Source organism: Armigeres subalbatus, chromosome 3 (assembly GCF_024139115.2).
Source record: "Armigeres subalbatus isolate Guangzhou_Male chromosome 3, GZ_Asu_2, whole genome shotgun sequence".
Classification (NCBI taxonomy): Eukaryota; Metazoa; Arthropoda; class Insecta; order Diptera; family Culicidae; genus Armigeres; species Armigeres subalbatus.
Genome location: NC_085141.1, coordinates 64,199,498 through 64,220,691, shown reverse-complemented (window position 1 = coordinate 64,220,691; position 21,194 = coordinate 64,199,498). Strand labels below are relative to the sequence as shown.

General features: G+C 40.5%; 1 protein-coding gene across 8 annotated transcripts in view; it reads left to right on the top strand.

The window, feature by feature from the left end:
* The window catches only part of LOC134223602 (furin-like protease 1), an 800,923-nt gene that overhangs the window by 664,924 nt on the left and 114,805 nt on the right, over positions 1 to 21,194 (top strand). For all 8 annotated transcript variants that reach the window (XM_062702787.1, XM_062702791.1, XM_062702786.1 and 5 more), the window contains 5 exons: positions 6,038 to 6,253; positions 6,420 to 6,548; positions 19,692 to 20,173; positions 20,253 to 20,458; positions 20,574 to 20,760. In XM_062702787.1, coding sequence (XP_062558771.1) covers positions 6,038 to 6,253; positions 6,420 to 6,548; positions 19,692 to 20,173; positions 20,253 to 20,458; positions 20,574 to 20,760 — 1,220 coding nt within the window. The remainder of the gene's footprint in view (positions 1 to 6,037; positions 6,254 to 6,419; positions 6,549 to 19,691; positions 20,174 to 20,252; positions 20,459 to 20,573; positions 20,761 to 21,194) is intronic.

Below are 21,194 nucleotides of genomic sequence, written 5' to 3'. Positions count from 1 at the left end.
TTTCCTCCTATTTCTCTCGAAAAACTCATTGGAATTTATACAGAAATCTCTTTTTGAATTTTCGAGGAAATTTCCTCCGAATTGATGAGCTCTAGCCACATCCTTGTCTTGCCTTTAGAATATCACCAGTAAAACTCTTAAAACCCGGGATTTAGCTCTGTCTACCAGATCATTTCAAGCAAGAGAATTTGTTCAGTAATAAGAACTTCCGTGTGTTTCTCTCACTACCATTGTTCACCAGTTCAAGAAGAGTTAGTGCGTATTTAAACCCCTAATTCGATTTTTCCAGCAGTCAGTTCAGCCTAGGACCGGGTACCGAGGTTTTTTAACTAATTGCTTGAAAAGTTGTTTCCGCTGCATAAAGTTTAGCCTCAAACAAGAGGAATTCGAGTCTTTCAACTGTCTGCAAGGTAACAATAATTATGTTTTATTTCTGAGACTGCTGTTGGTAGCGGGGACTAAATACGATGAATCCTTAATTACCACAACTTATTGCCCTAGCTAGGAAAATGGATTAAGCTAGGGCTCTGTTTGGTAGATCCTACACCGCAACACACTACGTCAAAGTGATCTACCGTGTTACGGGATTTCGGATTTTACTTATCATCTATAGGCCTGCCCAACCTTTTCAAGCCACGGGCCAATTTTCAGAATTATCACCTGCTGGCGGGCCAGAAAATATTCGATACTTTATTTTTACATAACAGGTCTTTTGGTTAAAAATTTAATGGGAAACATGAACTTGTTGGCTACTCTGCAATACCCGACCCTTAGGGCAAGTCAGAGTAACGTGACGTGCGATGCGACGCGACGCGACGCGACAGTGCAATTTGACAGTCTGTTGATAATGATTGTTATTCTTTTACGTGAGTCGCGTCGCATCGCTCGTCGCTTTTACTCTGGCTTGCCCCTTATTGATTTCGTAATCGGTGACCGAAATCCGTTTTTTACGGCTTTGATTCTTGAAAAGAGCTGTTCACGCAGATATGTGCTTCCGAAGAGCGAAAATATCTTATGAGAGATGTTTCTATCTGAAATTTAGATTTGAACTCGTTGCATTGTTGACCTCCAATCCATTTGAAACATTTCAATTACATTATTCACATCAGTAAACGGAAATTTCATTACCGTGTTCTCGGAAATGAGCGAATAGGGCGAATAAGCCAGACAATTCAAGTTGAAGGGCTTGGGTTTTTTCTCGTGACGTAGTTTTCAAATCTTCTGCGAGAACTTTTACACATCACCATGTTCCATAACAAATTAATGCTACTGAAGGAGGCTTTTTCGTTAGTGCATACGATGTCAACAAAGGCAGATGTGCATTGCTTAACAAGTTCACCGTCCTGGAATGGTTTCATTCGTTTCTTAACATAAAGAAGTCAGTACATATTGAAACAGTTTCGTTGATGGGTGAACACGAAGTCACGACACTCGCACGTACTACAATTTTCGACTTCATGTTCGAATGAAGAAAGTTTGTTGCTTCGGTAATCCACTTTTCCACTAATAATTTGAATCAAAAAAAGTCGTGGGCCGTTTCTGAAGCGGGCCACAAAAAAATGAGCCAAGGGCCGCATCCGGCTCGCGGGCCATACGTTGAACAACCCTGACTGTGAAGTGATTATAGATGACTTACTACAGTAATGCACAGTGACTAAAATCGTGTTTTGTTTTAGGGTTTTAGAAGCTTTAGCGAAGTTTTAGCGAAGCCTCCTTTCAAGAGGCTCGGAAGCCTTATTTTAAGGAGCTCGGAAGCCTCATTTCAAGAGTCTCGGAAGCCTCTTTTTAGGAGGCTCGGAAGCCTTTTTGCAAGAGGCTCGAAAGCCTTTTTTCAAGAGGCTCGAAAGCCTTTTTTCAAGAGGCTCGAAACCCTTCTTTCAAGAGGCTCGGATGCCTCCTTTCAAGAGGCTCGGAAGCCTCCTTTCAAGAGGCTCGGAAGCCTCCTTTCAAGAGGCTCGGAAGCCTCCTTTCAAGAGGCTCGGAAGCCTCCTTTCAAGAGGCTCGGAAGCCTCCTTTCAAGAGGCTCGGAAGCCTCCTTTCAAGAGGCTCGGAAGCCTCCTTTCAAGAGGCTCGGAAGCCTCCTTTCAAGAGGCTCGGAAGCCTCCTTTCAAGAGGCTCGGAAGCCTCCTTTCAAGAAGCTCGGAAACCGCTTTCAAGAGGCTCGGATGCCTCCTTCCAAGAGGTTCGGATGCCTCCTTTCAAGAGGCTCGGAATCCTCCTTTCAATAAGCTCGGAAGCCTCCTTTTAAGAATCTCGGAAGCCTTCTTTCAAGAAGCTCGGAAGCTTTCTGGCAAGAGGCTCGGAAGCTTCCTTTCAAGAAGCTGGGAAGCTTCCTTTCAAGAAGCTCGGAAGCCTCCTTCCAAGAAACTCGGAAGCCTCCTTTCAAGAGGCTCGGAAGCCTCTTTTCAAGAGGCTCAGAAGCCTCCTTTCAAGAGGCTCGGAAGCCTCCTTTCAAGAGGCTCGGAAGCCTCCTTTCAAGAGGCTCGGAAGCCTCCTTTCAAGAGGCTCGGAAGCCTCCTTTCAAGAGGCTCCAGAAGCCTCCTTTCAAGAGGCCTGGAAGCCTCCTTTCAAGAGGCTCAGGCCTCCTTTCAAGAGGCTCAGAAGCCACCTTTCAAGAGGCTCAGGAAGCCTCCTTTCAAGAGGCTCAGAAGCCTCCTTTCAAGAGGCTCAAGCCTCCTTTCAAGAGGCTCGGAAGCCTTCTTTCAAGAGGCTCGGAAGCCTTCTTTCAAGAGGCTCCAGAGCCTTCTTCAAGAGGCCTCCGAAGCCTCCTTTCAAGAGGCCTGAAAGCCTCCTTTCAAGAGCTCAGAGCCTTCTTTCAAGAGGCTCAAGCCTCCTTTCAAGAGGCTCAGGCTTTCTTTCAAGAGGCTCAGAAGCCTCCTTACAAGAGGCTCAAGCCTCCTTACAAGAGGCTTGGAAGCCTCCTTACAAGAGGCCTCGGAAGCCTCCTCACAAGAGGCTCAGAAGCCTCCTTACAAAGAGACCTCAGAAGCCTCCTTACAAGAGGCTCGGAAGCCTCCTTACAAGAGGCTCGGAAGCCTCCTTTTAAGAGGCTCGGAAGCCTCCTTTTAAGAGGCTCGGAAGCCTCCTTTTAAGAGGCTAGGAAGCCTCCTTACAAGAGGCCCGGAAGCCTCCTTATAAGAGGCCCGGAAGCCTCCTTACAAGAGGCCCGAAAGCCGCCTTACAAGAGGCTCAGAAGCCTCCTTACAAGAGGCTCGGAAGCCACCTTACAAGAGGCTTAGAAGCCTCCTTACAAGAGGCTCGGAAGCCACCTTACAAAAAGCTCGGAAGCCTCCTTACAAGAGGCTCGGAAGCCTCCTTACAAGAGGCTCGGAAGCCTCCTTACAAGAGGCTCGGAAGCCTCCTTACAAGAGGCTCGGAAGCCTCCTTACAAGAGGCTCGGAAGCCTCCTTACAAGAGGCTTGGAAGCCTCCTTACAAGAGGCTCGGAAGCCTCCTTACAAGAGGCTCGGAAGCCTCCTTACAAGAGGCTCGGAAGCCTCCTTACAAGAGGCTCGGAAGCCTCCTTACAAGAGGCTCGGAAGCCTCCTTTATTCGATATTAAAGGGACTAGTTAGGGAGGTATCGGAATAGAGAACTCATTTTTCATTCTAAAGTATCAAACACTTTTCATTACATGTAGACATATGGTTTAATGTAATTTGGCCGAATGTCATTTGGACAAAATGGTCATTTAACCGAACGTTTTTGGACCGAATAATTATTTTTTTTTCCTTGTGGCGTGAGATAGTGTAAAGTGAGAAATGAATACTGAGAAATGGAAGTGAGTACTGAGTTTCACAGTGTGCAGTAACAAATGAGAAGTGAGTAGTGGGAAGTGAGAAATGAGATGTGATAAGTGACTGGTTAGAATTGAGATATGAGCAAGAGGTGAGAAGTGATGAGAAGTAAGAAGTTAATGGTGAGATATGAGACAAAAAGAAGGAAGAAGAAAGAAGAAAAAAGGGAAGATATGGAATAAGGATAAAGAAAAAGAAAGAAGGCATAAGGGAGAAGAAAGACGAAAGAATAAAGTAGGAAGAAGCAAGAAGAAACAAAAGAAGGGAAGAGAAACAAAAGGAATCAAGGAAAAAGGGACGCGAAAAAAAAAGATTGAAGGAAGAAGGGAAGAGAAAGAACAAGGATAAAGGAAGAAAAGAAAGAATAAGAATGAAAGAGTAAGAGGATAAAGAAAGAAGAAAGAAAGAAAAAAAGAAAAAGGGAAAAAAGGAAGAAGGCAGTTCTTAGGGATAAGGATTAATTTAACTACTTTCAACTCTGACATCTCACCTCTTACTTGTTACACCTCACTTCTCATTTATTACTCCTCACTCCTTGGTTCTCCCTTCTTAATTCTCATGTCTCACTTCTCTCTTCCCATTACTTACTTCGTACTTCGCCCTCTCACTTCCCACTTTTCACTATTCACTTTCTCACTTCTTAAAAATCCTCATTTCTATTTTCTCACTTCTCACTTTTCACTACTCACTTCTCATTTCTCACTTTCTACTATTCGCAATTTACTTATTTTTTTAACTATTCGACTAAATGTTATTGGCATAAATGACTTATTCGGTCAAACGGCATTCGGCCGAATGGTGTTTGACCAAATAGCCTGACATCGTATATGTTGTGCATGGAAAGTAAACTGATTCTAACATCGAGTTAGCGAGGTGAAAATGCAATGGAAAATTACTTCGACTTAGAGAATATCGAGTAAGAAAGGTATGGACTTACGGAGGGAATGTAGTATGCACGATTCAAGGTAAAATAATGAGGGATATATAGAGTTACAGAACATCGAGTTAGGGAGAGTTCACTATAATAACGTTAGGAATAAATACGGAGGGTAGTCTCAACAACGAAGGCTAAAAGTCATTCGGATAGTACGGAAGTATAAAAAAACGACCTTTGATCCACTTTCTTGCCAAGTAGCTGGTAGGGTTGTAAGCGCTATCCGTCTTCTCTTCCTTCCAGTTGGAAGCTTGGCAAAACGAATGGTCGTTCGACTTATATCGCGTTAATTTGCTGATATCACTAATTGCGAAGACCACATTAAAGTGGTCTTCGCTAATTGTAACTACAAAGTATTGTCCTTCGTGTTTATCGTTCGTTCCGTGAGATATACTCATTGTTCATCTTACTGCAGCCAAAAACTTGTAAAACTACATAGATCCAACTTGCTTTAGTGAATCGAACAGATAGTCGTTACAAAGAATTCTCTTTTTGCATTTACGCCCCTATGAACTTCACAAATTATGTTTTTTTCCGAGATAAACAGGTTGGTTGTCCGAGTTTCCCAGCAGATCACATTTCTGTTGAAACGGAAGCATGAACTAAATGGATAACAATTTTATGTGACCCGTCATTGTTGAACAGTTCTACAAATATTTGTGTTTAGCCCACAAGCTGTTTATTCGGCCGTGTAATCAACCGACACACTGCAGTCAAGTGGACAGTGATTAACGTCAAATTGGTTGCATTTTCCCACCACAAATGATGAATCCAGCACACTTTCCATGGAGCAAATTACTGCATGTGCCTTGCTGTTAGAACGACCAAACCAAAAAGCCTGGAGCAAACTCTGTGCGTGGAGCGTCAAACCGCTTTGCCACAACGTAATTTCCGGTGACATGACCTGAGCTCCGCTTGCAACACCGCGAGATATTTTGAATTTAATTAAAAACTTTAATCAAACTCGCACTGCATGAATCCCATCCCGACCCCGATGAATATCATTTTGTTTGCTCTAACTCATGTTTAGGATAGCACACAATTTGCAATGCAAATATTTGGAGGTAAAATATTTCGCAGCAGCCGCTGCAAACTAAATGCATAGATGGTAATTTCCAAAATCATGCAGAACGATATCCACACGCACTTAGCATAATTTCATCCAATTGTTGATTAACTACACTAGCGGTGCAATTTCAATCTGTTCCAATGGGAGCACACCCAACAAGCAGCTGACCGGAATGAATCACAATTCAATGTGGCGCTATTTAATTCGAACCCTTTCTGTTTTCCATTTTTCTCCGCAGATCTTCGACGGGTACTACCACTTCGAGCACCGGCACGTGCAGAAACGATCTCTGAATCCGTCGGGGCATCACCAGCGGCGACTGGACGGAGACGATCGGGTGCGGTGGGCGAAACAGCAACGATCGAAGCGGCGCACCAAGCGGGACTTTCGATCCCTCAAAAATCCCTACACGATACAGCTGAACGACCCCAAGTGGGCCGAAATGTGGTACCTGGTAGGTCGAACGTGGTGGACTGTTCATTTCTGTCATTGGCAAGGGATTTTAATATCTTGTAGATGAATTAATGAAAAATAATAAGCATCATAAATACCTATGCCAATAATAGAAATAAACATACGATAGAATTTGTCTAATTTATTTTTTCTTATTTTATCTTCAGAATCGAGGAAATGGCCTAGATATGAATGTGATACCAGCCTGGAAGGATGGCGTAACGGGGAAGGGAGTTGTAGTAACGATTTTAGACGATGGACTGGAATCCGACCACCCCGATTTGGAACATAATTACGTGAGTAGCATGAGAACACATAATATTAGTAAAAACTTAGTTGTACGAGAAAGGCAAAACTCATAATGAAGCTGTATACTAGTTATTAAAATATGCATTTCGAATTGTTCAAGATAAAAACGAAATCAAACAAGCATAACAAATTTACCTCCTACGGACACCAAAACTTCCATGAATTCATGCTTGCACCAACAATTAATCCGGTTGAAACAACACAAATTCGTCCCTTTTGTAAATTCCAATCCATAGAAATAGAGCGACTGGGGAAGGGTAAAAAACCGTTTCGCTCGAATAGGCTGCACTGTAGCAACGTGTCTCAGTTGAATATAATTCAGGTTGATAGTAACAAAAAATCCGAATCCCAAACAAACGAACGCGGGGTAAATAAACTGTTCGAACGTGTTCAGAATTCGCTTTTCTGATAGTTGCTGTCCGTTGGACTTGGTACATTTGCAGTGACGTGACGGGCCATCGGAAAAGTACATACCGTTTAGGGCTGTCTGTGAACTCGCTCAGGTACTAAACTTTCGTTAGTGCTTTTTTTTTGTTTTATTCAATAGTGAACTTTTTATTTTGGGAAAATAGTTCGGAAACAAGCATTCGTGCGACTGGAGCGTATTTTAAAATAATGAATTTGGGAGTCTCGCGTGAATTCTTAAAAACACTTACACATTCAGTATAAAACATTATTTTGAAATTTCATAAAATCACCTTAACGTATACAATTCAAATCAAATTTGTTCTAAATTCATTGAGACAATATTTTCAATTTCTACTGGAAGTTGTTTTTTTATATTTTCAAATAAGTTTTTTTTTTTCAATATTTTCACAGGAATTCTCTTGAGATTTAAAAAAATAATTGACGTAGATTTTTTTTGTTTTGGTTTGTCTTGTATCCTTGAAATACTTACTACTTACTAATGAGTCTTATAAACACCGAGTGGTGCAAAGGACCAACCTAAAAGTTCTCCATCCTGAGCGATATCCAACTATACCCTCAACCTGTTATCAAGTTCCGCCATCTGACGCCATTTGGCTGCCAAGATATTGGTAGCTTTCAACATCTTTCTGTCTCGGCTAATGTGAAGATGGAAGGTGTAACCGTGACAAAACATGCCGAAGAGGAGCGCTCTTCAAAAACGTTGAGCTTTCTCTGCATATCAGAGCACCGCACAGTGGCTAAAATCGTGTATTGAGTGCGTTTAATTAATAGTATCTTTATCATGCAATTTAGCGTAATAGTGTCTTCGAGACATTTTATCAGTAAATTTGTGCGATTCTTTGGAGGTATTCAGTTTACTGATCAATCCCCCTAAAAGTAAGATAAATAAAGATAAATAAATTTATTTTTTCCACTTCACAACATATTCGTAGTTCGGTTTGATTCTTCATAAAAGTTGTAGCAAAAGCTCTCCTGAAAAACTTTATCGAAGACACCAAGTTCGTAATTCCGTTACTTTTGGATATTTTTTACGTTTTATGCAGACAACCCCTTATAGCCTATTCAGATTACGCCATTAATGACATAATAATTGGCGTTTCAGGGTAAATACGCTTTATGATGTCATTATTTACGTAATATTCCATACATTTTGCGCTGTCAAAAGATACCCTCTAAAAGAATTTATTACGAACAATTATTACGAGAGAGCTTCCGTTCTAACTGGAATGCAGGGAGAAATTCAACAAAACAAAACTGACAAGCGTCACGTTTTCTTTACCAGAGAGAAAATTCTCTCTGTTTTCATTTCGTTTCGTAGTTGACAGTCATGCTCTTTCTGTCGCACCAGGGTCGAATGCATGTTAGATGGAAATCTTCTGAGCGCTGAAGAATAACTCGGATTGTGATGGTTTTGTGGAAAGCATTTTATATGATGAAAATAATGATGATAATTATTTATTCCCCACTTATTCAACATGAATTGTTTAAAAACAGATGCTCTCTAGAATTAACATGAAGTATTTAACTTAAACCTAGATTTAATAGAACAAATCGAATAAATTTTCAAAGTTCAAGGGCCAATGCGGAAGACAATTTTAAAACGTAGGAATGGTTGTAAAACGAATATATTTCATGAATAAACATGATTTCATAAATTGTTTCAATTCTGCTCCTTGAATGGCTTAATATACTTTGGATTTCAACATTTTCACGTGGGACAACTGTAACGATTTGAATGGGTTTATACATATAATTTATACATATTCATCCAACATCCAGTTTAAATTATATCACATTGACACGATTCGATTTTGTTAGAAGCTGTATCATTGATTGTCGAGTAGAACGCAATGGTTCAGTTTCCATTTTGAAAAAAAAATGCTGAGTTGCCCTCCATACATGGAGATACTGGTGGAAATACAGTTTAGTTCGATAATATTTCTTGAAAATTGGTCCAATCGTCCTTTTTTATTTATTTGTGAGAATTCCCAAAAGTATCTAAATTTTTCTATCAAATCTCCGTTCGATCATAGTACAGAATAAAAATATTTTTTAAACTTAAACATAAATTGAGGAATAGTCTGATTCCCCGAAGAACGGCACACCCAACTAATGAATGTAGCTTCGCTCATTATCCTTAATGAGAGCTTCAAATATTCTTCGAAAATCCCTTTTCATATTTTTTTTTATATTTTTTTTCGTAGAAACTTTGTTCAGAAAAAAAATGTTCGATTGTCGCCACACAAATGCTTGATTTCGCAAATTAAATTTTAAAACTCTCCTTGAATTCAACCCTGTATTAGCGTGCAAATGAGGAAACATGGAAACGTCAAGATATATTATCTTGCTGCAGTCTGAACACCTCGTAATAATTGGATACCCTCTCACTTAACAAAGTCATAAATAGCCCAATCTGAATAGGCTATTAAAATGTGTTTTTTCATCATATCTTTTTTACTTTAATTTCTACATTTTGTGCATGTTCTAGAAAGTTTTAGATAATATGAAAATACACAAGTTATAACAGTTTTATTGGATTTTTTTGTCATATTTGATATAACTGCAACTTGACAAGGGGCAAATTGTGGCAGTCAATCTCATACGCATAACAAAGTACAAGTAATGAACTTTAATTTAATACCTGAACTGTAGAGTTGTAAGCGAATGTAAGGAATGTTTCATCAAAAACCATTTCCTACTATGCAAGGTAGAAATCAATCATCCATCAAGGAGTTGATGAACTAATGCACCATGCGTCTCCATGTGCTTGTATGCTTATACATCAAACATGCTCAAAACTTGTTGGCATAAAAATCAATAAATCTCCAAAAGTAATGAAATTACGAACTTGGTGTCTTCGACAAAGTTTTTCAGGAGAACTTTTGCTACAACTTTTATGAAGAATCAAACTTTATATGTTGTGAAGTGCAAAAAATAAATTTTTCATCTCACTTTTAGGGGGATTGATCATAAGGATGAATACCTCCAAAGAAGCGCGTCGACTTACTGATAAAATGTCTCGAAGACGCCATTACGCTAAATCACATAATAAAGATACTATTAACCGATTAAATACGGATTTTGTTTCGTCGTATTTCATCATAAAATTTGGACATACTGCTTCAAAAACAGATGCAAACCACAAAAAGTAGAAATATGGGGGAATTTTTTTTTTGAGATCTTTTAAGGCTTTCAAACTCTTCTTGAGTACAGAACTTGATGATCTACATAAACAACAAAGAGTTTTACGGGGCCTAAATCCTAATATAAAGTTTGAAATGGTACTTGAAACATAATTAAACTATTTTTAGCAAATCGCACTGTTACCAGAACATCAACGGTACTCCAAACTATTCTTGAGTTCAGATCTTGGAGGTCTTCAAGACCAACCGAGTGATTGATAGGGTCCTGAGTTTGTGTGTTAGTTGTAGAAACCCCATGGGACATCATTACATCAGTATTTAAAAAAATCAACATTCCCAGAATAGCTATGGTACTCCAAACCATTCTTGAGTTCAGATCTTGGAGGTATACAACATCAACAGAGTAATTCAAAAGGTTCCCGAGCTTGTGTGTTAGTTGGAGAAGCCCCACGGGACATCATTACATCAGTATATAAAAAATTCAACATTCCCAGAATAGCTACGGTACTCCAAACCATTCTTGAGTTCAGATCTTGGAGGTATACAAAATCAACAGAGCGAGTGTTGTTAGTTTTCCCGAGTTTGTGTGGTAGTTGGAGAAGCCCCACGGGACTTCATTACATCAGTATATAACAAATATAACATTCCCAGAATAGCTACGGTACTCCAATCAATTCTTGAGATCAAATGTTGGAGGTCTACAACACCAACCGAGTGATTCATAGAGTCCTGAGCTTGTGTGATAGTTGGAGCAACCCCGCGGGACATGTAATAATGTCCCGTATACATCCAGTATACATAAATCACAACATTCTCAGAGTTCCTGCGGCACTCCAAATCATTCTTGAGTGCAGATATCGGAGGTCTACAAGACCAACAGAGTGATTCATAGGTGCCCGAGCTTGTGTGTTAGTTGGAGAAGCCTTACGGGACATCGTTACATCAGTACATAAGAAATTTAACATTCATAGAATAGGTACGGTACAACAAACCGTTCTTGAGTTCATATATTGGAGGTCTACAACAGTGATTCATAGGGTCCTGAGCTTGTGAGCAACCCAGCGGGACATCATTACAGCAGTATACACGAATCACAACATTCTCAGAGTTCATGTGGTACTCCAAATCATTCTTGAGTTCAGATATTGAAGATCTTCAAGACCAACAGAGTGATTCATAGGTTTTCGAGCTTGTGTGTTACTTAGTGAAGCACCATGGGACATTATTACATCAGTATATAAAAAATCAACATTCTCAGAATATTCAAGGTACTCCAAACCATTCTTAAGTTCAGATCTTGGAGGTGTACAAGATCAACAGAGTAATTCAAAAGGTTCTCGAGCTTGTGTGTTAGTTGGAGAAGCCCCACGGGGCATCATTACATCAGTATATAAGAAATTCAACATTCCCAGAATAGCTACGGTACACCAAACCATTCTTGAGTCCAGATACTAAACCTCCAATAGAGTGATTCATAGGGTCCTGAGCTTGTGTGATAGTTGGAATAACCCCGCGAGACATCATTACACCAGTATATACAAATCATGACATTCCCAGAATATCTACGATACCATAAAAATTGTTGAGACATCGAAGATTTTCATGTTGATTATTTTGAATATTAGGATCTGTACTCAAGGACAGTTTGGAGTTTCGTAGATATTGAACGAATTCTGTAGTGTGCCTATAATGTTTGTGGAGTCCCGAGTTTGAAGTCCCGTGGAGCTATTCCAACTCATAAAACTAGTAGGGACATCAAGGATCTTCATGTTGATCAATTTGAAGATTAAGATCTGTACTCAAGGATAGTTTGGAGTGTCGTTGATATTGATCGAATTCTGTGGTATGTCTGTAATGGTGTTACGATGTACCTTGGAGCTATTCCAACTCATAAAACTAGTAAGGACATCAAAGATCTTCATGTTGATCGATTTGAACATTTAGATTTGTACCCAAGGATGGTTTGGAGTGTCGTAGACATTGATCGAATTCTAAGGTGTGTATAAGTATATAACGAGGTACCTTAGAGCTATTCCAACTCATAAAACTACTAAGGACATCGAAAATCTTCATGTTGGTCGAATTGAATATTAAGATCTATACTTAAGGACAGTTTGGAGAGTCGTAATTGTCGAGTGAAGTCTGTAATGTGTCTGTAATAGTGTTACGAGATACTGTGGAGCTATTCTAACACATAGAAATAGTGAGGACATCGTAGATATTCTTGTTGATCGATTTGAATATTAAGATCTGAATTCAAGGAAGGTTTGTAGTATCGTAGATATTGAAAAAGATCTGTTATACCGCTGGGCAGGCGCAGAATTTTATCATTAAGCCTTTCAATTTCAATTATTTAACAAGAATATGGTAAAGTATTGTGTTGTTTCCTGAGAACATCAAAATTACCACTTAAGGATAGTTTGGTTGCTCAGTCCACACGACTTTAACCACTGTGCACCGTTGAGTAAAGAGTGTCCGGTGCTCCATGGTTTTAGGTTCACGATCAATCGCACGTGATTCTGTCGATTACGATGAGGAACAGTAGTGGTGATATAATACAGCCTTGTCACACACCAGCTATGACCCGGATGGAGTCGGACAAGATCCCGTTGTGTAGCCCTCTACATGAGAGGGCCTCGTACTGTGCCTCGATGAGGCCGATTATTTTCTTAAGAGCTTGCGTCTCAGGACCACACATGTTCCCGATTGAGACGGTTGAAAGCTTATCCGTAGTCAATGAAAATCAAATAAAGGGACTCTTAGAATTCGTTGACCTGCTCCAGAATAATACGCAGCGTGACAATACGGTCCGCACAATATCTTCCAGCTCAGAATCCGGCCTGCTGCCGCACGAGAGTCACATTGATCTTCTACCGAATTCGAGCTAGGATAACTTTGCATAGAACAACATACAACATAGTCACTAGTAACATTTTGGTATTATGCTGGTTTTAAAAAAGTCATATAGAGCAAATAATGGTTTTATGACCGTTATAAAACTAAAAATGTTACTTGGGAATGTATACAGTCAGGATTCAGTTAGCTCACCTTTTTTGGGTACATTCATTAAGATACCCTATTGGTAACATGCTGGTTTTATGCTCGTTTTGTGGTAATCATGTAAAGCAAATAATGGTTTTCATGACCATTATAAAACTAAAAATGTTACTTGGGCAGTACTTCTTGGGCAGTAGCAAAGGCGTAGGATTGCCAATCCGAAGTTGGCGAGTTGGAATGTAGAGTCATTGAAGGAGGAGAATATTAAGATACACTGCATCCAGTCGATCAGGAAAGTTGCGGGGTCCCAGATATTACGAAATTAATGGTGCAATAGTTGGGCGCATTTCATGTGGATTATCTTTGAGCATCTCGGCTGATATCAACCCTTGGGGCTTTGTTGGATTTCATGCTTTGGATCTCTAGCAGTAAAGGAGCTTCGGTATTGACGCGTGTTATAAGTCGGATCCTTGGCAGATCATGCCGAGGTGGTGTTGCTCGAAGTGCTCGAACCAGCGTTTAATCTGGTCAGTTAGATCGGTCAGTCAGTCGCGTCTTTCACAGGCATCGTTGCATTCATCTTCGCCCCGCTTAAGCGTAGTGAGATATCGTAGATGAGGTGAATGTCCTCGGTTGCAGCGGCTTTCTTCTCTCTTCAGTTCACTCTGGACTGGATACTGGCCTTTCCAAGTCCCTGGTACTGCCTTTTGACATTACTTCCGGGAGAGACCAATGCGACTACGTGCTCACCTTTCCGCTCTAACTAAACAATAACAAATTAGTTAATGCTTGCCGACTTCTACTCGGAACACCAGATTCTCTACAGGCTGCAGGAAATCTAAACGATTGCAGATTATCCGGAGTAGTGTAGCGACCGCAAAGGTAATCCTGGGCAGTAAGGACAGACAGGAAACCCCGTATGCCGTGACCTGTGGTAGTACTGGTGGAAGTAGACATGCCCTGACAGGAACTGTGTCCGATGGAAGTGAACTTTCGCATTTGGTCTCTCCACCCAGCTAGATATCTCTACGTCTATTGGAGCACACCTCAGAGCTACTGAACGTCATCCTCGAAAATGCTGCCATGACAATTGAAGCTCTCTGGCAGGCATAGTCAACATAACAACCGAAGGTCATCTTGTCGTCTATTATGATCCCAAGGAGCATCAGGCTCCGCTTTGATGTGATCGCGACTTCACCCCCATGAATCAGCGCATATTGCGGTTGTTGAGGGTAACCGCCTCCATCTTATGGTGAGCATACTCAAGGCCTCTAGCGCTCAATCACTCCGCCACAATGCTGATCGCGTGAGCCACGGTCCGCTCTACTTAACGAATTGACTGCCTGTACACCTCCAGCGTTACATCCTCGGCAAAGCCGACGATCTTAACACCAGGAGGGGACTTGAGTTTCTGAACCCCATCATACTTAAGGTTTCAAAGTACCGTTGCGGAACTCCTTAGGAACGCATCTCTAACAGGCATCAGACTTGTATAGTATATTGAATGCGTTCTTAACGTCAAGTATCACGACCGCACAGTATCGAATATATACCTTTTCTGTTGGGTCGCTATCTCTGCGGTCATTGATAGCGTCCAAAGTAGACTTATCCTTACGGAAACCTTTGGCAATAGTACCAATTTCTGTCTTTTCCACCTACCAGGAAAACTACACTCATCGAGAACATGTTCGGGTTCGCTATGAATGTTGCCTTGAAGGCCCTGTTTGGTTAGCTTTGTTCGCCGCACCCACAGCACCATGCGGCGCAGAAGGCCAAGAACTTGTGGCTCGGGACAGGAAGAGTACTACAGCGATAATCCTCGCCAACGTATCCGAAGACCTTTCGGTTGGTGGGGACGACCCTTTGGGTATCACAATCTTGTTACCGTCACTCCACGATTTTGCATTGGCACACTGGCAAAGGTTGTCAAAACACGTCCTCTTACTGCTACCAATGACCTTGTTGAAGGCCAGCTTCACAGCTCTTAACTCCTCTATCCGGGCACGTTGCATTATTCGTCTACTAACCTCAAGACAGGTTGCTCGAAAAGCTGCAGGGCTTTCCCCGGCATAGTTTCGTCAAACGCGCGTGATAGAACAGCTACCAACGCATCCTCGTATAGACTGTCGATTAGTTTGGTTCAAATTAGTATGCAAAAAAAACTGTTTCAAATTGTTTGATGGGCCGCTCTCTTATTCCGTTATATTTGACGCCATGATGCTATGGACAAAATTTCAGTTAAATCGATTAACGTTTGGGCGGTGCTAAGCTTATTGGAAGTTTATATGGAAAACTGTATGAAGAAGCATCGTAAACAGTAAGCCTAATGGCACCATTTACGTTGCAGAGCTATGATATTCTTTCAGCTGATATATGTTATTATGTTATGCTGAAAACCGCGAAAAGATTAGAGTTTACCTGGCGAAGTCATTAGCATTTCTCGGGAGTGTAGTTTAAGCATATTTCATTTCATTTACACTAGAAAAGTAATAAATTTACCCATGTACAACACTTCAGTAAAATGCTAATAACTCCGAAAGTCGAAAGTCAATAGTTGTTCGGCCCCTCACATCAACTTTAGGACTTCGGCGTACCTTTGCTTGCCGGTTCTGTTTCTAGTCCTTACTGATGTTCTTCTGTTCGCTCGATGTTAACCATTCATCAGAGGTACAGGGAATTTGATCTCGCCTAGCTTGTGACTTGTTGAGGAATTCATGACAAAAGGTCGAAAGGACAAAAGGGCAAAAGGATGAAAGGACAAAACATTGAAAGAGACAGGGGGTCGAAAGGACAAAAGGTCGAAAGAGACAAATGACCAAAAAGGACAAAAGGTTGAAAGGGTCTATCAAAAACAAGTTCTCGCTTAACTTTTCAAAAGGTCCTAAGTAGCATTTTTTTCATGAATTTATTTGAGTACTGCAATCAAAAGCTTTCATGTTGTTCTGTTGATTCCGCTATTCTAATTAATTCATGAAAAAAATGTTACTTAGGACCTTTTGAAAAGTTAAGCGAGAGTTGATAACAAATTGGGTGTATTCCAAAGAAATTTGTTGAATGCATTTAACTTGAAACAAAAGTAAAACACTCATCTTATCAATTAAAGTTGAATAATGACTAATTTTCAAAGAAGAAGTAATTACATAGTATGAAACAATATTATGAATATCTAGATAGTTCTGTTAGAGATAAACAAAATTGTGGATTAAAGAAAAGAATAAACTTGTATTGTTTCAGTTTCTTGTCTATTTTGACCGTTTGCTCTTTTCGACATTTTGTCTATTTCGACTTTTTGTCCTGTTCGACGTTTTGTGCTTTCGACCATTTATCTCTTCGACCTTTTGTCTCTCTACTTTTTGTCCTTTCGACCTTTTGTCTTTCAACCTTTTTGTCCCTAGCTTCTTGTAAAGAACCAAAGATTTTAAAGTACAGGATAGTCCACTCTTAATTGTCCCATACAAGACGTTGGCGAAAAACTTTTCTGTAGTGCAGCGCCAACTGTTGATTAGAAGTCTAACTATTTTAGTGAAAACGATCAAAGTTGACTTTTCGCTGTCCTATGAAAAATATATACATAACAAAATCAACAAGAAGACAGATTCAGTCAGCACTCTAGCTACATATCTATTTTTGATTGATTTATTTGAATTGAAAGTGCGTTAACTTCAGCTGAGGGTGGACTAATTGTGACGAATAGACGATGGAGTAGTGGGAGGTAGGAATTTTTAAAATCTGGTTGTTAAAATAAAGAATGGTTTTGTTTCAGATGCTGATTGAAGCAAAAACCAGAATCGTAGTCCGTGTATCACCTCAGGCAGGTTTCGCTACAGGTGCCAGGACCTTAGGCGCAGTGGGACTGTTTTGGTTTCCTGACAAGGATCGGCTCTGAAGACCCCGGAGAGACTGATGGGAAGGCGTCTCCAGGTCCCTTATACGTGTCGTACCCATTAAAAGTGTTCGATTTTTGCCACATTTCTCTCTCTTTGTGTATTTCGGATCCCGAAAGATCACATGCGTTTATAATTGTTGAAATAAACGGATAAATGAATATATAATCTTATTCTGTGTTTATAATATATAATATTTATAATTGTGTTGTGTTGGTCCTATTATTTTTGGAATTGTTTGTTCCGTTGCGTGTTCGCCAGAAGCAAGTGCGAGCATTCCTTTGAGTAGTCGCTCAATGAGCTAGCCAAATTTTCAATTGCATGTTCCGTAGGATTCAATTTTCGTTTATGAACTTCATTTGGTAGTAAATCTTTTCAATGAAGACTGCTGTTTGATAATAGATCCATATTGTTTGTTGGAGTACACGCGGTGGCTCGAGGTTTTTGAAACGCACCATGTTAAAATTTAAAATAAAGAACAATTACAAACTACGAAAGAAAATATGGAAAACTTAAAATTTTGAGGTTTTAGGAAACTAGACAATAGAACAACTAGTTGTTCATACTTTTTGAATCGATGTATGAGCTCTGCTACTTGTATTTCCATCGGATTATTTAGTCACAAATAAATTAGCAAGAATGAGAATCTGCCAGAAAGGTAGCATTTTTAAGTATTCCAATAAATGGAAAGATATGACGTTCAGCATTTTATTTTGTTTTGATTGTTTTGGAAGCAACGGTGCGCCTCAACGCGTAGATATAAAGGCAACGATGCGCTGCCACGCGTTGCTGTGATAAAATAGTTCGACCGCCATCCGTTGTAGCGCTTTAGTCGTGTTCGCCTGTTTTTCGCAAGAGTGGACTATATTGTTAATATAGCGGGCTTGGTAGTCATATGGCTACTGCTTCTGCCTCATACGCAGGAGGTCGTGGGTTCAATCCCAGGTCCATTCCATTCTCCTACTTTGTATGTTTCTCTTTATTTCTCATGTTCTAGCAATCGCTAGAACTGGAAATGGACTTCCATACCGTTTCCATTACTATTCCTATACCTTCAACTTGAGTATTCTATCAGTAATCTGCTAGAATTGGAAATGAACTATAGATCTCGTTTCCTACATCCAATTAGAAATTCCATCAGTTACCTTCTCCTATCTATCACATTGGCAGCTCGTTAACCAAGACGGACCTCTGCCTCTCCAACCTAACCCAGAAATTCCAACAAATTCCGCATGAACTCGTGGAAAGTGCAGAGGTATATTCGGCTTGCAGTGGGCGAGTGATTGCATCATCATTTCCTCCCCCTTCCCTACATTGACTTGCATTCTGACGTGGCAGGCGCCAGTATGACCTAACAAATGAGATCACCAGTACTTGTACATTGAAGATGTGTGCTAGTCCCAAGCAAACATCTGTTGGTTCCCTGTGCAAGAACAGCTGATCTGGTCATAATGGAGTAGAAACTACGAGCAGTCAATCAAGCTCCAGCTCAAGCTCAGAGTGGACTATATTGTTAATATATAATATTTGATAGAACTCCACAACAATGTAAGCTTCCGCGCTTTGTTGATTGCTAGAACAGTAGTCCAATCCTTCGGTCAGGGTACAATTAGGGATGAAACGATACCACTAAGTCGATACCTTACTTTTACTTTGAAGTACCTAGTATCGATACCACTAAATATCGAACTAAACGTATCGATACCTACTCGTATCATATGAGTACGCATACATTAAATTTTGAAGTATAACTATTTTGTCACTCACAAGTAGTCATCCATAATTTAGCTGTAATGAAACAAACTGAAATCATAAAAGTGTCAGTTGTGGGTTGCTTCCGTATTGAGTGGTGTGCCATTGAAAACGCGAGTAGATTTAAATTTGGATTCCCATTACTTTTTGTCAGTCGATTCTATAATTAACTTACCCCGAAAGTGCATAAACAGCAAAACATATTTTAAATGTAAACCAATTGTTACTTTAAAAACCATGGTCTTATGCTTCTGTACTTCCAAGGACCGAGTTGATATTTTCTAAGTCATACATAGTTATTTGAAATATTATTTCATCAAAACATCTCCCGTAATGGACTGACTGAAAAACATCTGATGGGTTTGTACGCTGGTAATGGAATGAAAATTTTATTTAACACGTAGATATAACATTTTACCACTTTTAAGCCATACATGAATGGATTATTCAATTTCTAACATCTCAAACAAAGGTACAATCAAAATTTTAAAAATACATGCGATATAAATTTATTATTTGATTTAGGTATTAAATTATAAATTAAAAAAAAATCTGAAGCATTGAATCAGGAAGATTGCTTCTTGTTCCTTGACAGCAAATAGCATTCCTTCCTTCCTGGGATCCTTTCCTTCAAGCAAATAGCATTTTAACCCTTTTCTTGTATGACGAAAAGATGTTTTTGTGTCGAGCGATTTATTCAATAACATTTCTATAGTTCAATTCATCAGTTCACGCGGCTCTGGTTATTTCATTACTGTTATTAAAATTAGTTATAATTCGGCGAATTTTTGCTGAAATTTGATATCAAAGTGCTTCAAAAAACGCCTTCTGCCTAAAATAGAAACAAACATGCCAAAACCTTGCCTTCCCCTAAAGCTTATATGCATGCATTTATTTACACTCTTGTGCTGTTTTCCACAAACAGGACCCCAAAGCGTCATACGACGTGAACGGAAACGACGGCGATCCGATGCCACATTACGACCTAACGGACTCGAACCGGCACGGGACCCGGTGCGCCGGTGAAGTCGCAGCAACGGCCAACAATTCCAAGTGCGCGGTCGGCATTGCCTATGGTGCCCGCGTGGGCGGCGTTAGGATGCTGGACGGGGACGTAACGGACGTGGTGGAGGCCAAATCGCTCGGTCTGAACTCGCAACATATCGATATTTACAGTGCCTCGTGGGGACCGGACGATGATGGAAAAACCGTCGACGGTCCGGGCGATATGGCCACGCGAGCCTTCATCGAAGGCGTCCGGAAGGGGCGTGGCGGAAAGGGTTCGATTTTCATTTGGGCCTCGGGAAACGGCGGCCGGGAGCACGACAATTGCAACTGCGACGGGTACACCAACTCCATCTGGACCCTGTCGATATCGAGTGCCTCTCAGGAAGGATTGGTGCCTTGGTAAGTATGGCACTATGACAGGGTGAGAAAAGCGTTGCATACATATGACGCTGAATTTTCGTTTTTTGTTTCACGCCAGGTTCTCGGAAATGTGCAGCTCTACACTGGCGACCACTTATAGCAGCGGGAACACCAACGAAAAACAGGTGATCACAACCGATTTACATCACTCCTGCACGTCATCGCACACAGGAACGTCGGCGTCAGCTCCACTCGCTGCCGGTATCGCGGCTTTGGTGCTGGAGGCAAACCCCAATCTAACGTGGCGAGATCTGCAGCACATAGGTAAGCGCCGTGTAGAACCATTGCCTTTCAAAGGATGAAAATTCCTCGTTCCGATTCTATCGCGAAAAGAGTTGGTGATTTACATATTATTTTTGTGTTTACTCTACTATCCCAGTGGTTCGTACGGCGAAACCGGGAAATCTGAAAGATTCAACATGGTCAAAAAACGGTGTCGGTCGGCGGGTGTCGCACTCATTTGGCTACGGCCTGATGGACGCTTTCGCCATGGTTAAACTGGCACGTACGTGGCAAACCGTTCCGGAGCAGCAAATCTGCGAAATCAACGCACCCCATCTGGACAAGTACGTATCGTTCGCAGCTGGAAGAGTTTCGTTCATTGGCGTAGCTAGGGGTATTAGAGGTCTGTCCATTAAATGGAAATTTTCTTTTCAAGTAATTTTCATGTTTGATTAATGAGATGAATTACTTCTAGGTGAAGAAAGGTCGTTCGATTTATATCGTCTCCAAAATTACCCTCCACTCGTTTTAAAACAAACCACTTTTGTATATTTTTTTATGCTGTAGTATCCTAACGGAATTATCAAATCTATATTGTTCCCCTAATTAAAATCTGGGTGGTGCGAATAGAATCGATTTGGTTGTCAAACTGAAGCCAAACTTTTCTATTGTGCCGGAGCCAAACATTGATGATTGTGGTTATGTTCGTTTCAGATCCTATATTGAGAAGTATTGTTATTATTCGGGAAAAAAATAAAAATAAACTTAGTATGAGTTT